Source organism: Capra hircus, chromosome 11, assembly GCF_001704415.2.
Source record: "Capra hircus breed San Clemente chromosome 11, ASM170441v1, whole genome shotgun sequence".
In the NCBI taxonomy this organism is placed as follows: Eukaryota; Metazoa; Chordata; class Mammalia; order Artiodactyla; family Bovidae; genus Capra; species Capra hircus.
Window position 1 is genome coordinate 70,683,013 of NC_030818.1, and position 21,418 is coordinate 70,704,430.

Consider the following 21,418-nt stretch of genomic DNA (forward strand, 5'->3'; position numbering starts at 1 on the left):
CACCTAAAACTAATACAGTGTTACATGTTACTTTTAGTTTTTAAAAGTGTGTAAAAGAAACCAAAGTTACTCACTGATAAAGCTGGATGGTGAGATTAGAAGTAAATTTATTTTCTTCTTAAAACTTGCTTTGAATAAAATAAACACTTCAAAGAAAATGGTTCAGGCTCTTAAAACACTTGGGATCCATGGTGAATTAGGTTTTAATTTAACAAATTCATGTTAAAAATCTCTTAGTTTAGGTAAGCTACCACAAAACAGATACCAAAACAAAAAGTAGCAACTGAAAAGGGGAAATTTTTCAATATTAACTCATATTGTTATAGTATAAAATTATTACGTACCGCTGCCTACAAGGACTACATACAGGTCAATAGATAACTTCGATTCATTACTAAGGTGCATAGATCTGCCATATTGCTAAATCATACCTTGAGAATAGCTATAAGCTTGAGAAGTATCAACTATTTTGTCCATTGAGAATGAGTTGTGTGATTCCTGAGAATGTTTCTCCACCACCTCTAGTGTATCACTGGATGAAGATGATGATGAAGACAATCCCAGCCTAACATATCTTCCTTTTTTACCACATAGTGAACAATCTACCGGTGTGGCACTAGGTCCCCGGGGCAGTTGAACTTCATCTCTGTTGTAGTTTCTAACAGCTCCACTGTGATGCACAGAGCGTTCTCGTTGCCATATATAATGGGTTGGAGCAATGGCCATAACCTATAGTGGAAAGCTTTCTTTTAGAATTTTTAATAAGATTTTAAAATTTAGTTAAAGAACAAAAATTATAACTTAAGAAATGCTATCTCTAAAACTAGATCTAAAAAAATGTTTAAAAAAAAGCATCTCCAGATAGGGCAGTATTACCTATAAAGTGATTCATTGCTCAGATCCTTAAGATAACAATTGGTAGAATATTTAAATTATTTCTAACAGGAAATAGAACTGAAGCAACTTTCCAGGTTTTGCTCAGATATTCTAGGTTTGGGAAAGATAATGCCCCCCAAATGATACATCATTCTTAACTTTGGAATGTATTGGGTTGAGAATATTTTTAATTGAGGTTTCCACCTACGTATGTTTATCTTAGCACGTTTGCAATAGCAAGAGATATGGTAAATGTGAACACAGGTAAGTTGCTTAACCTCTCTGTACTTGTTTCTTGTCTGTAGTATGGAGAGAATAATACTGTCTATTTTAGCAGGTTGTTGCAAGTATTAGATGAGGAATTATTTAGAAAGTACTGAAGATTCTGCACTACATGTCAGACACTATTCTCTAAGGTGTGTTAGATAAGGTACTGCCTTTAGAGTCGGGATAGACTTAGTTTCTTATCCTGGCTCTGCCACTTGCTAGCTGTATGATGCTAGTTACTTAACCTTTAGGAGCCTCAATTTCTTCATATCTAAAACTGGGGATACTATCTGCTTCATAGGATTGTCCTGAAGGTTAAATATGTATAAAATCCTTATCACACAGTAAACATCTGGCCAATGAAAGCAAATGATAGCCATTTAAGAAGACAAGCTAGGGAAATGTACCTACCTGCTGACCTCATGGTGTCTAAAACTTCAAAACAGAATGTTAGATAGAATGTTACTTCTAAACAAAAAAAAAATGTTTAGTTGCAGTTATCAATGACCCAAGGTAAATTAGAATTGTAGAATTTGAGAGCTAGACACTGCTTTTAAAAAATATTTAAGTTTCTGGACAAAACTATAATTCAAAAAGATAGACAGTGCTTTATTAATTGTCTAGTCAAGTGATTTTTCAGACTGGTTTGAGGAGCCCTTGGTTTCACAGACAACGCTGGGGATCCCAGGAGGGGCTAAGGGAAGACAGAGCAGCTTGGAGAACCTCAATTTTTTTGGAAATTTTTTTGGAAAGAAGCTTTTGTTGTTAAGAATGAAAACCTTAACCGCACCCCCCACCCCCAATCCCGGTTAAAGCCAAATCCCTCAGAAAATAGGGTTATTGCAGTTATTGTCTCATTCAAGGCAATGAATAAAGAATACTAGCTATGCTAACTTTATGATTGTTTCTTTTAATTTTAAACTTTTTATTTTGTATTAGGGTGTAGCCAGTTAACAATGTGATAGTTTTAGGTGAATAGCAAAGGGACTCAGCCATCCATATATGTGTATCCATTCTCCCCCAAATTCCCCTTCCATCCACAGTGCCATATAACTTGAGTAGAGTTCCATGTAGCTATGCTAATTTTTAAAGTGTACTTTAGGATTGGATTTATTTTATAATCTACTTCTTAAATCCTTGAAAAGTTTTCAACCAAAGACATGTAATTAAAGTTATATATCTTTTAAAAGGCAGAATAAAGATGTTAACTTAAAACATATATATTTCTATGACAATGTAAAATTTGTTAAGAAATACACAAGGTGAGGAAGTAAAATGTCAATTTTCCTTATTCCTTCCAAATTTGTCTATAATTTTTCCTCAGTGTTTCTCTATTTCCCATATCTGGAATGGCCTTTCCCTTTATTTGTCTTAGCATTGCTTTTCCTTCAATGCCTGGCATAAATCCCACCTTTCTAGAAACTCCAGGTTTCAAATTTTGTTTTATTGTTAATCCTATATTAGGACTCAGCATATAAATGTTAGTACTCAGATATCTTTTTATGCATGTAACCCCTTCTGGACAGGAACAGCTTCTTGTACATTGCTCTCTCAAATGCCCTCTCCACACATGTGAAAGTGAAAGTTGCTCAGTTGTGTCTGACTCTTTGTGACCCTATGGACTATACAGTCCATGGAATTCTCCAGGCCAGAATACTGGAATGGGTCGCCAGCTCCCTTCTCCACAACAGTACACAGTCATTAAATATTTCTTAATGATAGATGAAAATAAGAAATTAAGAGGCCACTGACATTACTAGCCTTCAACAATATAACTTTTGTAGGAACCCTACAGCAAAGTCTAATGAAGAGAGCAGAGGGAACTATGAAGTAAAGGGAACTCTGAAGCAAAGGGCACAATATAGATGATTTGATATTGTTCTTTCTGCAATAAACTAGGCATCATAGTCTCTCCACATGCTAACCCAGAGAAGCGCAGGCAAGTGCACACTCTTTTAAATATACATAAGGTCTACATATATTTTGCACACACATTAGAATGTTACAGTGATAACAACAGTGAATTAAAAAGAAAACTGTACCACAGTCAAAAAAGCAAGATTTTGGTCTTAATTCTATTTAGTTCCTATGATCTTAGGTAAATCGCATTAACTTTCTGAGCCACAAGGCCTTTTATACATAAGGAAATAGGTCACTTAGAGTTAACAAATTCTACAATTCTATGAAGGTGACTTCTCTGAAGCATCGGTAGCACTTGACCTATCAGAAACATTATCCTAGTTTGTTTTTTTTTTTTACTTTATCTCACTCTTCTGTTATTTTTAGTGATTTCTTGGTGGGGGGTGGAGGTGAGCTTTAGTGAGTTTTTAAAATTTAATATTTGGCTGTTTTTCTCTCTATACACTCTACTTCTCTGTGATCTCAAGCAGCAGTATAATATAAGGTGTTAAAAGCAATGACTCTTGAGTTAGACTGCTTAGGTTTGAATACTGGTGTGCTGCTTTTCTAATTGTGTGACCTTGGAGAAGTCATTTAGTCTCTCTGTGCCTGTTTCCTTATCTGGATTACCTAGTTAGCTGTAAGAATTGTGAGAGTTAATACATGTGCAGTACTGAGACCACTGCTCAGAAAGTATTAACATTACCTTCATTGTGGATCTTTTATCTACTACCAAACTTTAAACATCACTTAATGAAATGATAGATGTCAGAGAACACAGAACATTGGGAAACCATCAGATGTGAAGTCAAGCTCTGTTCTGCCATTTAACTATGTATGATCTTGAGTAAATTTCAACCTCCGTGGTCCTCAGTTTCATCAGTTATAAAATGAGAATGCTACAATCTTCGAAAGTACTTTTGTGAGGATAAGAAGCTAATTTATATGAAAATATAAATTTGTAAAGCACAATGCTAATGTATAGTATAATTATTGTAAGCCAGTTTGTAGCTAGTATTGTAACTTGCGTTTATTTTCAGGTATGTGACTAAAAAATCGGTTGGCAGTGTGCCAGTACTGGGCTCTTAATAACAAATGCATAGAACACTTAACTAAATTTCTTAGCATGTATCCCCACCCCTACCCCCCCAAAAAAAATTATATATCTGGATATCTGGATAAGGGTCAGTGCAAAGGCTACTCAGTAAAGAACTGTTCCATAGTCTTGTTTATTTTTAATGTTTTTTTTAATTGAAGTACAGTTGATTCACAATGTTTCAGGTGTACAGCAAAGTGATGCAGTTGTACACTTTCTCAGATTATCTTCCATTATTGATTATTACAAGATACTGAATGGAGTTTCCTTGTTATATAGTAGAGGTCCTTGTTGGTTTTCATGGATAAGAAAATATGAAAAAGAAATGGAAGCTTCAAGTTTCATTGTGTCAGTCAGTTGTATTTACTGAGTACTTACTATAAGTCAGGCACTGTTCTAGATACTGTACACGTAATAAGGACAGAATAAAGACCCTCTTGGGGACTTCCCTGGCAGTCCAGTGATTAGGACATAACACTTTCACTGCCAAGGGCTCAGGTTCAATCCCTGGTTGAGGGAACTAAGATTCTGCAACCTGCACAATGCAGCCAAAAAAAAAAGACCTTCTTGGAATTTATATTTAGTAGGGGGAACAGACATCAGCAAGGTAAGTAAGTAAAATAGAGTGTTATACAATGGCTAAGTGTTGTGAGGAAAACCAGGAAAAGGAGTAGAGAGTAATAGAGGGATGTGTACTACTTGCTATTTTACCAGCTTTATTGAGATATAACTCAGATATCATACAATTCACTGGTATGAATTCAATGGCTTTTGATATCTTCAGGGTAACACAATGATTACCACAATCAATTTTAGTACATTTTCATCACTTCATAGAGAAGGCAGTCACACTCCATTCCTCCCTCCCTTCAGCCTCAGGCAACCACTTTCTATGATTTTGGATTTATGTATTCTTCACAGCTGATGTAAATGAACTACGTGGCTCTCTGAGGACTGGCTTCTTTCACTTGCTTTAGGTTTTCAGCATTCATCCACTTTGTAACATGTATCAATCCTTTATTGCTTTTAATTGCCACATAATATATCATTGTATTGATATTTTGTCTATCCATTCGTTAGCTGCTGGACATTTCAGTTGTTTTTACAACTATTGACTATTATGAATACGGCCGCTTGCTATAAACATTCCTGTAGAAGTTTTCAAAAAATATCTATTTATTTTTGGCTGTGCTGAGTCTTCATTGCTATACGTTCTCTAGTTCCAGCAAGCAGGAGCTACTCTCTAGTCGTGGAGCATGGGCTTCTCACCGTGGTGGCTTCTCTTGTTGCAGTGCACAGGTTCTATGGGCACGTGGGCTTCAGTAGTTGCTGCTCCTGGGCTGCAGAGTGCAAGCTCAGTAGTTGCGGCACACGAGCTTAGTTGCTCCATGGCATGTGGGATCTTCCTGGACCAGGGATCAAACTGGGATCTCTTACATTGTAAGGTGGATTCTTAACCACTGGACCACCAGGAAAGCCCCATATACAAGTTTTTGTGTGAACACAATTTTCATTTCTTTAGAGTATAAAACTAAGAGTGGAATTGCTGGGTCATATGGTCTCCGTTAAGCTTTTCTGAGGAAGTGCCAGACTGTTAAGCAACTAAATGATTTTACACTCCCACCAGAAGTGAAAGTTCCAATTTCTCCACATCCTTGTCAATATGTTATTATCAGTCTTTTTTTTTAAATTGTAGCCTTCCTCGTGCATGTAAAGAAATATCTCCTTGATTTTGATTTTACATTTTTCTGATGGCTGTTGAGCATCTATTCATGTGCTTTTTGGCCCATCTGAATATCTTTTTTGAAGAAATGTGTATTCAGATCCTTTGCCCTTTAGAAAATTGGGTTGTCTCTTTACTTCTGAGTTTTAAGAGCTGTTTATATATTTTAGATACAAGTACCTTATAAGATAGATGATTTGCAAAGATTTTCTTCCCGTTTCTGGGCTGTCTCTTCACTTTCTTAATGGTGCCCTTTGAAGAACAAAATTTTTAAATTTTGATGATGCTCATTTTTTAATCTGTATTTTCTATTCTTGCTTGTGCTTCTGGTTATTACATCTAAGAAACCTAATCCAAGGTCATGAAGATTTAACACCTATGTTTTAAGAATTTTATAGTTTTTAGATCTTAAATATAGGTCTTTGATCCATTTGAGTTAGTTTTTATATATAATATGAAGCAGGGGTCCAGGTGCTTTCTTTTGCATGTGGACATCCAGTTGCTTCAGCACAATTTGTTGAAAAGATTATTCTTGCCCCACTGAGTTTTCTTGGTATCCTTGCCAAAAGTCAATTAAACATAAATTTCTGGACTCTTCAATTTTTATTCCATTGAGGGAGATACTATGCAATATAGGGCAGTAAGGAATGATTTCTCTGAGGTGACACTTAGCAGAGTTCTGCATGAAGTGAGGAAGTGAAGCATACTAATACCTAACTAATAGGAATGGCAAGTGCAAAGACTCCAAGGTGGGAGCGTCCTTGATGAATCTGAGGAATAGCTAGAAGGCCAGTGTGGTTGAAGTGAAGTGAACAAAGCTGGGAGATAAAGTCAACGAAATAAGGGAAGAGAGGTGGCAGACCATGTGGAGCAAGATAAGGATGTTGACTTTTGCTCTGTGAGATGAGAAACCTCTGAAGGTTTTTGAGTAGAGAAGACATGATTTGATTTCCTAAAAGATTTACTCTGGCTGCTATAAAGAATAAACTATAGAGAGAAAGACTGTGAGGGAGTCTATTTGGAAAGTTATGGAAATAGTTGAGGCAAGAGATGACAAAGTAGGGTTTAGTGGCAGAAGTGAGAAATGGTGGGATGCTGGATATTTCTTTGAGGTATAGATCTGAAAAAAAAACCAAACAAACCTAGGGTGACAGTTTTTGGCCAACAACTAGAATGATGAAGTTACTGTTTATTGACATGTGCAAGACTGTAGGAGGAGCAAGTGTGGAGGTCTGTGTAGGAGAATCAAAAACTCAATTTTCAACATGTTAAGTCTGAGGTATCTACTAGATAATGAAATATGAAGTAGGAAATTAGATCTGCCAATCTGGAATTAGGGGAGAACTCTGTTAGTTCTCAGTGCTGAAGCCTTGAGAGACTGAACTTTTCTGTAAATCCCACTGACATTTTCAGTGTCAGTGAAATGAGTGAAAAAGTCAGTGAAAAATCAGTGAAAAAGTCATTACAACAACTGACTTTTCAGGTGTCTAAAACACTGTAGTCTTTTATAAGCCACATCATTCCCTAACTGTCTGGTGCCAGCAACCAAGGTAATTCCAGCTCCAACAGAATAAAACTGTTGTAATTAAAATGTGAGTCATTGTATTTTAGGAGTGGTGGGCAGTCTACCATGAGGAAGCATTGCCTATCCTGACCTCTTGCCTCCAGTGCCTCCTCCATGCACTTGGCTGAGTGTTCCATGGAACCTGAAGCATTTACTTTGATAAAATCAGAGTGTTCAAATAAGGGCACTATCATACCAAGGATGGCAACAGGTGCACAAATTACCCACTCCTGACCTGGGGAAGCTGTGACAAAAAGTAACGAGACAGGAATTTTTCAATGCCCTGTAATTGGAATGAGTCCTTTAAATTCATTAATGAAGACCCACTAATGGAAGGGAGGTAGTCATACATACTCATCCTTTCATATTTTTCTACTGAATATAATCATGTGCTGTACAGTCTTCTAAGTTATTTCTGAATCTTTGCATTTCTCCCAATATTCAACAATTCTAATTTAATCCAAAACCATGTATAACTTCTATAACTTCATCTCATTAATAAATATAATGAACAAGATTAGTTCTGGACAGAGTTCTGTGACACACCTCTAAAGTCTTCCCTCAGGTTAGACACTAATCCATTATTTGGCTTCTCTGGCCTGTAGTCATTAAACTAGATATGACTTCATTTAATTACAGCATTATCTGCCCTGACTTTTCTGAACTAGTTCTGGCTTATATTAATTAACTTAATTACATGAACTAGTTACTGCCTTCCATTAATTTTCTACTCTAATATTTTTAGTTTGAAACATTAACTTTCTTTACTGAAAACCAGAACATCAGATAAAATAACTGATCTTTTAATTTAGTGTCTTTCTGCTTTACATTAATAGAATCTGTCATCAAGGAAACTTACTTTATGTATGCTATATGAACAGAGGTATAGTTTTTAAGCTTATTTAAATTTATTTAAATTTTAATACCACACTGTTTATATTTCAACCTTGTGAATGTGAAATTTTGATACTTTAGTGGAAATTATTTAATAGAAATTATTATTCAGCTCCAATGTTATTACCCTGAGGTACTTTGGAATGTGCACACTATTTCTTCCTAATATATTGGTGATCTTTTAGAGAAGAGAAATACACTAAAATAAAAATACTTTCTGTGGAAGTAGGCTGTTCAGAAAAAAAGAAATGACACTTTTAAATTGTTGTGCTATAAATTTAAAATATCAACATTTTAATATGCAAGTTGTACTCATGGTAATCATCAAGGTTAGCAGTTTACCCTTCATTTACAAAAAATGAAGCATTAGAAGCACATTGAAAAACAAGACAGGGAAAATTACATAAAGAGAAGACAGAGATTATATATATATATGAAGCATTTAAAAATCTTACCTCCTCACAGCATCGCCTGCTTACAATAGCCCTATAGTCAATTCTATCCCAGAGTTGGTCCCTTAATTTTAAGAAGTCAGGGAATAATTTTCTCCAGTTTTTCCCTAAAGCCCATGGAAAAATTTCATATTTGGATTCTTCTTCATCTTCTTCAACTGTATTAGCGAGATACCTAAAAAAGAAGACCAACAACTCAAAAAAGAAATGAGTAAAGGACAGGAAGAGAGTTTACGCACATACAAAAAATTCAGCTTGTTTATAAACACGGTAACAGATATTCAAGCCTTATGAATGATTAAAGAAATGTATATAAAAATTAGAGATACAATGAATTTTACATTGTTGAGTTCTGGATATTTTTATATTCCTATAAATTTTGAGCTTTGCTCTAGGATGCAGTTATTGAAACAGTCTGATCCTTTCAAGTCTTGATTTGTTAGATGGATCTGGAGCAATGTTCAGTTTGGGGCCAATTACTCCCCACTAGGGCAAGATGTTTCCAAGTACCCTACTCAGTAGTGAATTATTCAGTGTGAACTGGAAGTTTTTTCAGCCTGGCTGGTGTGAACAGGCACTATTTGAGCTGCGGGCAAATGTTAGGCACTGTGTTCCCTCTAACCTTTTCTTATGGTCTTTCTCTACACTCAAATACCTGAGGGGGATTAGGCATGCATAAAAGTAGGAAAACAGGACAGCTATGAAGAATCATCATTAGCCAATCAAAACTGACTGATATATGGTAGAAGTAACAGACAAAGACACTAAAACAGTTACAGTTATTCTAGATGTGCAAAAAGACAAGTAGACACATTGAAAGTATACTTCTAGAGATGAAAACTTTGTGTACATTGAAAATTACACTGAGTGAGGGTAACATCAGATTAAATGTCATGGAAGGAAAGATTTGTGCACTGAAGACATAGCAATATAAACTATCCAAAAGAAACATAATGAGAAAATGAAACAAAAATAATGAAGAGCATTAATAAGCTGTGAGACAACTTCAAGTAGCTTAATAAAGGTGAAACTGGAATCCCTAAAGGATGGTGGGTGGACAGAAAAAACACCTGAAGAAATAATTACTGAAAAATTTTGAAATTTGATGAAAACTGTAAACCCACAAAGAAGCTGAATAAACTCCAAAGCACAAAACATATCATAATTAACTTCTTGCTGCTACTGCTGCTAAGTCACTTCAGTCGTGCCCAACTCTATGCAATCCTATAGACGGCAGCCCAGCAGGCTCCCCCGTCCCTGGGATTCTCCAGGCAAGAACACTGGAGTGGGTTGCCATTTCCTTCTCCAATGTGTGAAAGTGAAAAGTGAAAGTGAAGTCACTCAGTTGTGTCTGACTCTTAGCGACCCCATGGACTGCAGCCCACCAGGTTCCTCCATCCGTGGGATTTTCCAGGCAAGAGTACTGGAGTGGGGTGCCATTGCCTTCTCTGATTAATTGCTTATGGCCAGTGATATAGAGAAAATCTTAAAAGCAGTCAGAGAAAAAAATAGACACATTAAATTATACAGGAATAGAGATAAGGATGAAGCAGATTTCTCACTGGAAACAATGCAAGGTCCACAGATGATTTTCTAAGGAAAAAAAAGGCAACTTGTAATAAAAGGATTTACAAAACATATAAGGGAACAAGGCAAAATGAACAGAAACAGGCTGTGAAGTGTGAAGATACTGGAAAAATAGACAAACACCCAATAAAAGGGGGTCTTAAAGCAAACAGAAAGGTAGGCAAATGATCCCAAGTGGAAGGTGTGAGACGCAAGAAGTAACAGTAATGAAAGATATATAAATATGTGGGTAAATCTAAACAAATGTTGAATTTATAAAACAACAATAATAATATCTAACTTTTTAGAGAGCATCATGTAGAACTAATGGAATTGTAAGATAAGAGAACAGAAACTGGGTCTTGTAATTAAAAATAACTAGGGTAATTGCTGAAAGAATAGGTGTAGAATGTAAGATTTCCTAAGAAGTAGAGGAAAAAAGGTGTCAAAGGTAAAAATTTTAAAATCTCAGTTAAAAAAAAGATAAAAATGGAGGGGAAAGAAGAAACAGAAAAAAAAAATGGAATATTTACAAAGTACACAACAAGATGGTGGGAAAAAATGCAAATATATAAGAAACAAGCGTATTTTTTTCTGTAGTGAAAGTGAACTACAGCTACACATATCAATAGAAATTAGTCTCAGAATAATATCATAAAGCAAATGAAGGAATTTACAGAAGACATGTACATATAATTTTTATTGTATAGCCCCAAAATAGGAATAACCAAATAATATATTAGAGGTATATACATAGAATAAAGGAAAGCAAAAAAATGATTACTTGTGGAAGGAAGAGGCTCTAATTGGGAAACTGTGCTGTAAGCTTCTAAGATTCTGATAATGTTCTATTCTTAAGTCAGGGGTACATGAATGTTTGTTTTGCTTTTATTCTTTCACACACACATACATATACACTCCAATCACTCTTCTGTAGATATTTCATGTTAAAAAAATTTTTTAAAGCACACACAGAAGTGTGAGTACATTTCTATTCATGTAATACACATACTGGTTCATATATAGAAAATTATTTCTAGACAGATACACATGAAACTGTTAATTATCCTTGAGGAAGGAGATCAAGATTTTGAGATACGAGAAGACTCACTTTCAATTGTATACACTCCTATGTAGTCTTTTTAACCATGCACATATTCATATTTGTGTGTGTGTGTATGTGTGTCTCAGCTGTGACCAACTCTTTGTGACTCCATGGACTGTAGCCCACCAGGCCCCTCTGTCCATGGGATTTTCCAGGTAAGAATACTAGAGTGGGTTGCCATGCCCTCCTCCAGGGGATCTTTCTGACCCAGGGATCGAACCCAAGTCTCTTGCATCTCCTGCACTGGCAGGCAGGTTCTTTACCACTGGTGCCACCTGAAAAGTACCCATTCATATTTAGTTACATTAATATGAGTAGTTACATATTTTTATTCTCCCTTAAAATAATTATATATTTTAATATTATTTTATATTATATGTACATTATTAATATCATAAAGTACCTCATTGTTAAACTCAGTTATTCGAGTCAAATTGTGTCCTTTGTGAAATTATATCAAGTAATTTCTGACTTTAGTATCCCTAATAATTGTTAGTAAACTGTAGATAGAGTTGGAAGAGGTTGGCCCCTTTCATGCTTGCTGATTATGAAAAATCTATAATGCACATATTGAGTGCCACACTCAGTACACCAGCAAATTTGGAAAACTCAGCAGTGGCCACAGGACTGGAAAAGCTCACTTTTCATTCCAATCCCCAAAAAAGGCAATGCCAAAGAATGTTCAAACTACTGCACAATTGCACTCATCTCACACACTAGCACAGCAATGCTCAAAATTTTCCAAGCCAGGCTTCAACAGTACGTGAATCTTGAACTTGCAGATGTTCAAGCTGGATTTAGAAAAGGCAGAGGAACCAGAGATCAAATTACCAATATCCGCTGGATCATAGAAAAAGCAAGAGAGTTCCAGAAAAACATCTATGCCAAAGCCTTTGACTGTGGAACACAACAAACTGTGGAAAATTCTGAAAGAGATGGGAACACCAGACCACCTTACCTGCCTCCTGAGAAATCTGTATGCAGGTCAAGAAGCAACAGTTAGAACTGGACATGTGACAATGGACTGGTTCCAAATTGGGAAAGGAGCACGTCAGGCTCTATATTGTTCACCCTGCTTATTTAACTTATATGCAGTGTACATCCTGCGAAATGCCAAGCTGGATGAAAACAAGCTGGGAGAAATATCAATAACCTAAGATACGCAGATGACACCACCTTTATGGCAGAAAGCAAAGAACTAAAGAGCCTCTTGATGAAAGTGAAAGAGGAGAGTGAAAAAGCTGGCTTAAAACTCAACATTCAAAAAACGAAAATCATGTCATCCAGTCCCATCACTTCATGGCAAATAGATAGGGAAACAATGGAAACAGTGACAGACTATTTTAGGGGGCTCCAAAATCACTGCAGATGGTGACTGCAGCCATGAGATTAAAAGATGCTTTCTCCTTGGAAGAAAAGCTATGCCAACCTAGACAGCATATTAAAAAGTGGAGACATTTCTTTACAAAGGTCTGTCTAGTCAAAGCTATGGTTTTTCCAGTAGTCATGCATGGATGTGAGAGTTGGACTATGAAGAAAGCTGAGCACTGAAGAATTGATGCTTTTCAACTGTGGTGTTGGAGAAGACTCTTGAGAGTCCCTTGGACAGCAAGGAGATCCAACTAGTCAATCCTAAAGGAAATCAGTCCTGAATATTCACTGGAAGGACTGATGCTTAAGCTGAAACTCCAATACTTTGGTCACCTGATGTGAAGAACTGACTCACTGGAAAAGACCCTGGTGCTGGGAAAGATTGAGGGCAGGAGAAGGGGTCGACAGAGGATGAAATGGTTGGATGGCATCACCGACTCAATGGAAATGATTTTGAGCAAGCTCCAGGAGTTGGTGATGGACAGAGAAGCCTGGCGTGCTGAAGTCCATGGGGTTGCAAAGAGTTGAACACTTCTGAGCAACTAAACTGAACTGAACTGATAACACACTATGGTACAGAGGAACCTGGTAGGCTACAGTCCATGGGGTCACAAAGAGTTGGACACGACTGAGCAACTTCACTTTCACTTTTCAATATTGTATTAGGACCACATTATGATTCCATTCCACATTAACAATTTTTCAGGCTCCATGCAATGAAATGTCCGTATCTTACACATGTAAGTTGTCTTCTAATTTGAAATAGATTTTTCTTGGAGCAGAGTCCATTTATATTGCATAGGGTTAATTATGTTTATTCAAATAAAGAATTAAGAAATTCTACGTTAGCCATTGAGGTATGCAAAAAAAGTAAGGTACACGTTCTTTGCCTGTAAGGAGTTTACAGTCCAGTAGAAAAGGTAACATGAAAAAAATACTGGAGTAAAAAATAATAGTAGAAGTTCAGAGTGTTAAAAGAATATATAGAAAATAACTTGAAATAGAACTGTGGCTGAGAAAATATTTAATGAGAACTATTGAGTTGGGTGGGCTTCCCCTATGGCTCAGATTGTAAAGAATCTGCCTGTAATGCAGGAGCCCCAGGTCTGATCTCTGGGTCAGGAAGATCCTCTGGAGAAGGGAATGGCAACCCACTCCAGTATTCTTGCCTGGAAAATTCCATGGACAGAGAAGCCTGGTGGGCTAGTCCATGGGACTGCAGAGTCAGACACAACTGAGCGACTATCACTTTACTTCACACTGAGTGGGGTTATATCAAAAGTACGATTAGATATAAAAATGGAAATTATGATTCATGTTACTTTTAATATGAAGCTTATAATACAACATGCAATAAAATCTGACATGCTACTACACAGTGTAAGCTAACAAAGTGCTTTGCTGGTAATAATTTTACAAAGCTAGTCAAATCCAATTTTGGGCATGTGGTTCAATTTAAATAAAGTTTATCTTGGCTTATTTTCAATTCTCAAGTGAGAAAAAAACTACAAAATATATATTGCATCAATATACCGATATAATACTAAAAGACACATTAAAAGCAATACAGCTTAGTGTCAAATGGCTGGATTTGGCCATTGGCAAATCATACCTAAATCTGTGCCCCAGTTCCTCTACTTACTAACTTTTGTGATCTTGGAAAGCACTTAATCTTTCTAAGTTTCATTTTTCCTATCTGTAAAATGGAGATAATTTAAAAATATATCTCATAGGAAAATTAAATGAGTTTATAGAAAACATTTTTCTGGTGCCTCGCACATGATATTCAAATTAGCAAATACTATTATGTTTCTCCAATTTAGCAATCATCATCAAATTTTATACTGAGTTCATTTTTTCCTATGCATGGGGAAATGTATCTCCTGAAAACATCCAAAGATCAATTTCCTCTAGTCCTATTTCCTAAATTATATTCTGAATTAAGCAGACTTTAAATTCTTCATTGCTAATAGTTGCTGTGATATTTAACTTCAATATATTTATGTGTAGCTCCTTAGTTAGGTACTTAAAATTATATTCATATATTTCAAACTGTAGCATTGTATCCAGGTAGTGGGCTTTTGATATTGAGATTGTCTAGAGTATTTCCCACAAACTGTTCAATTTAAAAGGGCAATAGTTATGATTTTTACTAAATATTAAATTTCAAAGAGGATATTCTGGCTTTTAACAAGTCTCTAAGTCCAAAAGAGGAAATTTAGGGGATAATTTATATGGAACACTATGTAAAGTATGACAATGTGAAAGGTACAATATAAACTCAAGTGGAATATTAAAAAATAAATCTTAGGCATAAGATCAATGAAAAGAACATAAGAATATCCTATTAAAGTAAAAAAAAAACCATACAGCCTTTAAACAGGAAGGCCTATTCAAAGATACATACCAAGGTTTAAACAGCCTCTATTTTAAATGAGGTATTGTATATATTGCGCTTCCCTGATAACTCAGTTGGTAAAGAATCTGCCTGCAACGCAGGAGACCCTGGTTCAATTCCCGGGTCAGGAAGATCCTCTGGAGAAGGGAAAGGTTACCCACTCCAGTATTCTTGGGCTTCCCTGGTGGCTCAGCTGATAAGGAAACCACCCACATGTGGGAGACCTGGGTTTCATCCCTGGGTTGGGAATATCCCTTGGAGAAGGGAAAGGCTACCCACTCCAGTATTCTGGTCTGGAGAATTCTATGGACTGTATAGTCCATGGGGTCACAGAGAGTCTGACACGACTTATAAATAACTACCATAAAAATCACTTAGTAGAAAGCATACTTACAGAGCAATAAAGAAATTTATCCTGGTATGCTCATTTACAGTAAATTTAGCTCTCTTGAAATAAACAAAGGTCATAGCCAAAAGATACTACAGAGAAAAAAGTTAGAAGTTAAAATTAATGTTTTGCTTTCATAAGTAAAACTGTTTTAAACTAGCTGTCTTTCTATACTAAAACAATAAAGCATTATTTATCCTTATTACAGAAACACCTATTTGAGTCCTTATTTTTTGGCTTCCTTTAATCTATATGAACAGTGAAAAATAGTTATGGATCACTTATGATTAAGTCATAATTGGAATCAACTCCTAAATTTTATTCTTGCCAATATCTTTTGAACCCCAAACTCATTTTTTTCCTATTATTCAAACATATAAAGAAGCTGAAATAATAATCAAGTGAATAACCATACATCCTTTACCAAGACTCATCAGCTGTTACTCTGTTGCCACACTGGCTTGATCATGTTTATAACTCTTTGAGTTAGTTATAGACATCCATACTCAAAATACTCAAAATAATTTAAAAAATAACTTCTAACCAGAAATTAGAATCACCTGGCTCTATTTTCACTGGGAAAAGTGTTTTAAATGTATTATTAGGAAGACATGTCTAGCCTGTTATTAGCACCCATGCCAGGTTCTGCCTGTTCAAGTTACAAACAAGTTACAATGCAAATATATTAGACTCCCTCTCGTAAGATAGCTAATTCATCCTACCTTTGCAGGTTTGACCACAAAGGTGATTCCAAGTTTTTAAAGGTAACTTTCAGTAGAGGACTCGATACTAGTTTGTTAAGATACATTATTCCTGGTTAATTACTTTAGAGGCACTGCACCCTGCTGTCCAACAACTTTAATTACCAATAAGACACTTAAAACTAAAATTTAAACTTTAGAAGTCCATATGAACTGGATATTTGATATTAAGGCATTACTGTTAATTTTTAAAGGTATTAGTGACATTGATTATGTTTAGAAAGGTCTCACTTTTTAGAAGTACGTCTTTAAATATTTATGGATAAAATGTTAGGCTGTCTGGGCTTTGCTTCAAAATAATTCAGTTTTAGGGAGAGAAATGAGAAGAAACAAGAATGGCCATGAGTTAATGACTGTGTTAGCTGGATGGTAGGTACACAGATGGTCTTTGTTCTATTGTCTCTATTGTAATTTTAAACGTACTACCGCATGTTTGAAATTTTACAAAATTAAAATTTCAAACTTTAAAAGAAAACCTCCAATTTTATTTTTGTTATCTTAAGCTTAAAAGAGTTTACATCAATATTAAATTAACGGGTATTTAATCTTGAGGTAGTCTGTTCATTCTCTTTTCTGTTGGTTGGCACATTATCTTAAATGGGATATGAAGTCATGCTGCATTTTCTGATATGACTAACTGGTCTAAGATGACATTTATAAAGCTGAAATTCTAACTCTTTGGCTAAACCTAAAGAGTACAGAGATAGCACAATCTCTACGGTATAAATCAGCATCATGATGTTCTTTTATGAAACACTGATTCCTATATAAAGAATAAGATAAACTAATTTTACTCTACAAGATTACTGGGATTTGTTTCATTTAAATTATCTACAAAATATTAAAAAGGATAATCAACCACTTTTATCAGATGTTATTACCTTATAAAAGGTAACAATTTGGATCAAAACATATTAAGCCTAATACAGCAAATATTTTATAACTATAAATGGAGTGTAACTTTTAAAAACTGTAAATCATAGTGTACAGCTGTACTGTACATCAACTGAACTTCAATTAAAAAAGAATAAAAAGTAAAACCAAACCAAAAACACCCAACCAACCAAACAAAAAACATATTACGTCTATATTGATTCTTGTTTTAAATCAAACAAATATGGGTTTAAGATCATATGAACCTAAATCAATATTTTACAATTCCTTGAGTATAGATGGAATGAATGTATGTTGTATACTAACGTATAAGGATTCCATTTTGAAGGAGCAATGTTAAGTTAGTTCTTTTCTTAGCCTTAATTAATAAAATAGAAAATCATTATAAGGTTCATTAAAGTCCGGACAGTCCAGTAACATAAAAATGCTAGTTAATGATTATACTGTTATCAAATTTACCTTGTCTGCAATTTTACAGCAGCAGTCCATCCACAAGAAATCCTGAATTAAATCGTCATCTACAACAAAAGAAGGCTATGACTTGTCTTTTGAAAACAGGTTTCCTTTTGAAGAATTAATTTTTACATAAGAAGATTATAAACAATGCTTATAAATCACACAAAATGGCTGGACTGGTGTTGTACAAAGTATAATAGTTTTTGGTTCTTTAGTGTGTTTACCACTGCAAGCACTGTACAGAAAACTACCACTTTATTTTTTGGCTTCCTATCTGATAGACCAGACTAGAAGGGGAATGCCAGAAGTGTCTGATTTACTAAATATTCCAGTAGCTCTTTTAGGAATGTTTTGGGTAGCTCTAGATGGGCTCTTTGTTAATTTCCAAAACAAATCTTTAACAGGTGGAAATGGAATCTGATAAAAGATAACTCAGTCATTAAGAAATAATGACTCAAGGAATACTCTGTTTTCTAAATATCTTTTTTTTTTTTTAAACACTTTATCCTTTTATGTATAGGGCATTTTTAGTTTTGGGTTCTTTTTCTATCCTCATATTTATCTCACCTCTGTCCAATTATCTATTATCCAAATACACATGAAAATGTCTATGTAAGGAAGATTTAAAATTCATTAGTTATTTATAACTAACATTTAATTTTGGAAAGACAGTGTTATGACAAAAAGATCAACAGACAAAAATACTGTTAAAAAGAATAACATCCAAAAAAATAGGTAAAAAACACTCACTTCCAATAAAGGCTCAAATACATAATACCAAAATATACGTGTAGCTGTCAGAAAATAATTTGGAAAAAAAATCCACTTTTTTCCATTTCCCCCTTCATTTTTAGTTAAATAACTAAGTATAACTTTTTGTTATATCCAAGAAATTTTATCAGTGTAGTCAAATAAATGGAAAGTTCCAATATGTATCAATTTTCTGAGAATAATTAATCTCTGCCTTGTTAATTCCATTTCTATTTCTTAAATTACCTAAAATGGTAGAGCCATGTATTTTTCCTTATTTCCCACATTCAGTTATGAATAACAAAAAAGTTTGTGGGTAATAATTTTGCTCTATTCTTAACTGAGAGGGAATCCCCCTCCCCCATTTTTTAAAGACTTCTGTCCTCTCAGAAGGGCAAATACTCTTGTCCCTCTCTCTTCTTTTATGCATCTCCTTTCCTCTATAAGCAAGGAAGGTTGTTACCTCAATCTACCAGTCTGTGATAGCTACTTGATTCAGTCCCACAGATAAGTACCAGAATCTATCTATCCAACCCTTTATTCTGTCTACTTACTACCTTACCTCAAAAAAAAAGAAAAAAAGGTCCTCTTTCTTGGGCCAGTAGAAATACTACAAAGTTTCTTTTTGGCTATTTTTAAGATTCTCAGCAAAGAAGCACTGTTTCAAGATCTGAACAAAATTTAATTTTATTATATGAGCATTATGATAAAGCATAGTTAAATTTTTAATAATATTCCCCAGAGATTATACTGAAACTTCTCTAGGTTGACTAACCTTGCCAGTTTGCTCAGTTTTAGCACTGAGTCCTGGGAAACCCCTCAGGCTCGGTGACACGAGTCAGTTAGCTCACCTGAGACTTTATGTGTATTTACTTTAGGTCAAACAAAACTCATGCTATGACCTTGAATTGCCCAGAATTTACATTTGACACTTGAATTAAGTAGTCTAGAAGCTAGATGAGTCAGAATTTCTACTCTCAAAGTAACAGAAACAAACAAAAATCTAGCACTGGGGAAGAAAACAAAACAGACTAAGGCAAAAACAAATTTGGTTTGAGATAGAAAATCTGACACAGAAAATAACAGCATCCTTTTTGATTATCATGAAAATGATAAAACAAAACTTACATTCTCTCACTTTTAAGTACTTTATAATTACCTCTATTACAATATTTTAAACCTACCAAATAATTTAAAGAAAGCAGTCATTTCCTGACGCTGTATAACTAGACAGGGTCCTTTGGGGCGTTTAGACTTGTTGCTATTATGTGCATTTTTTTCAGATGCTGGCCAACTATCTTTGAAAATAGGACGCTTCAGGGTAATGGGTTTTTTAGGCTGATGCAATCTATTTGACCCTGATTTTACATGTACAGTGACAGTAGGTGGTGTCTCACAACACAGCTGATTATGTCTCATTTTGGTTTCCCACGATTCCTGTAAAAATAAAACACATAGTTATTTACCACACTCTTGTTCACTTCAAGAAAAGCTATGTTTCCTTTGGGTCTGGTATGTCTCTATTCCCAAATAATAAGATACTGCATACTATTTTGCTTTGACTACTAGGGAACTAAAAACCAAATTTTAAAGTTAATTATAGAAACTGTGCTGAGTTTATAATCTATTTGTGGTATTCTTTTTTCCTGATAATTTTTATTCTGCTTGTACTGACAAAATTTTATATGATTATTGTCATCTCGAATTTTTTATAGAATAAGGCAAACTGCTTTAAGAACTAAGTTATTATCAATATCATTATTATGTTAAAAAGCAATTCACATACACACAAACATTTTCTAACTGGTTAATTCCTGGATATGTTATAAAACTCACTGATTCAACAAGTGTTTACTGATATTTTTGAAAAGTTAAAAACAATTCTAGCAAAGAAATGCATGCATTGAGGGATTCTCATAAATTGATCACTTTAATTTCTAAAGTTGTGAGTGTATGACTATGCTATTTGAGTGGCTGATTACCAGTGTATATGAATGTAAACTGCTTTAGTCTAATAAAAATTGAAAGTTAACCCATCAGTATTTAATGATATGCATAATCACTATTACATCAGATGGTAATTAGTTCACATAATTACTAGTATTACTTTTATGATCAAAGTATTTATAGGGTAATAGGAAATGCAGTTATGAATAGCCAAAGCAGCAAACTATTTTAAGACCCTAATGAGAATCTCTGAATCCATAACTCACAGTGACCCAGGCAGTCGTGCCCCCTTCGATGTTCAGTGAGTTAGGTACAGATTCTCCTTCCTTACCCTCAGAAACTTCCCTGCTGAAGGAAGGAATGGAAAATAAAATTGGATATAGTGAGGCTAGATCAGAATTGCCCAATATAAAGTGAGCCACATACATAAATTTATATTTTAAAGCCACATTTAAAAAAGCAAAAAATAAGCAAGTCAATTTAATTTTACAAATATACTTTATGTAACCGAATATATCAAAAATACAATTTTGGCATGTACTCAATATAAAAACTAAGACAACATTTTATATTCTTTTATACTGTCTTTGAAATCTGGTTTGTATTATACTTATATCTCAATTTTGAATGCTAAAATTTGCAACAGTTAGTGAAATGTAGTCTTGCTAAAACAATGATCTAGGAGGTAAGGGAAAAATATTTTATATTCCTTCAATATTTAATTGTAAAGTAAAAATTCTTCAGTTGCACCTGCCACATTTCAACTGTTTAATAAGCACATATGGCTAGTAGCTACCCATATTAGACAGCACAGGGCTAGATTATGAAGAACTAGGCAGACTAAGTTATATTCAATACTTTTATATATAATTCCTTCTCCTCTACTTTGCTTCCCTCCTCTCCACTCCTCTCTCCTCCTAGATCCTCATCTGTATCTTCTTCTTTCCCCCAAAAGAAAGAGCAGCTTTACAATCTAGATGGAAAAACACTAGTCACGCTTCTCACATTGGG

General features: G+C 34.8%; 1 protein-coding gene across 2 annotated transcripts in view; it reads right to left on the minus strand.

The window, feature by feature from the left end:
- SPDYA (speedy/RINGO cell cycle regulator family member A) overlaps positions 1 to 21,418 on the minus strand; it is a 35,830-nt gene that overhangs the window by 11,912 nt on the left and 2,500 nt on the right. The window contains exons 1-6 of one of the 2 annotated variants that reach the window (XM_005686857.3): positions 19,645 to 20,205; positions 17,714 to 17,772; positions 15,606 to 15,691; positions 8,775 to 8,946; positions 432 to 729; positions 71 to 73 (exon numbers count right to left, since the gene is read on the minus strand). In XM_005686857.3, the coding sequence (XP_005686914.1) occupies positions 71 to 73; positions 432 to 729; positions 8,775 to 8,946; positions 15,606 to 15,691; positions 17,714 to 17,772; positions 19,645 to 19,879 (853 nt within the window). In that variant the 5' untranslated portion in view covers positions 19,880 to 20,205. The other variant, XM_013967794.2, reaches the window with a different exon arrangement.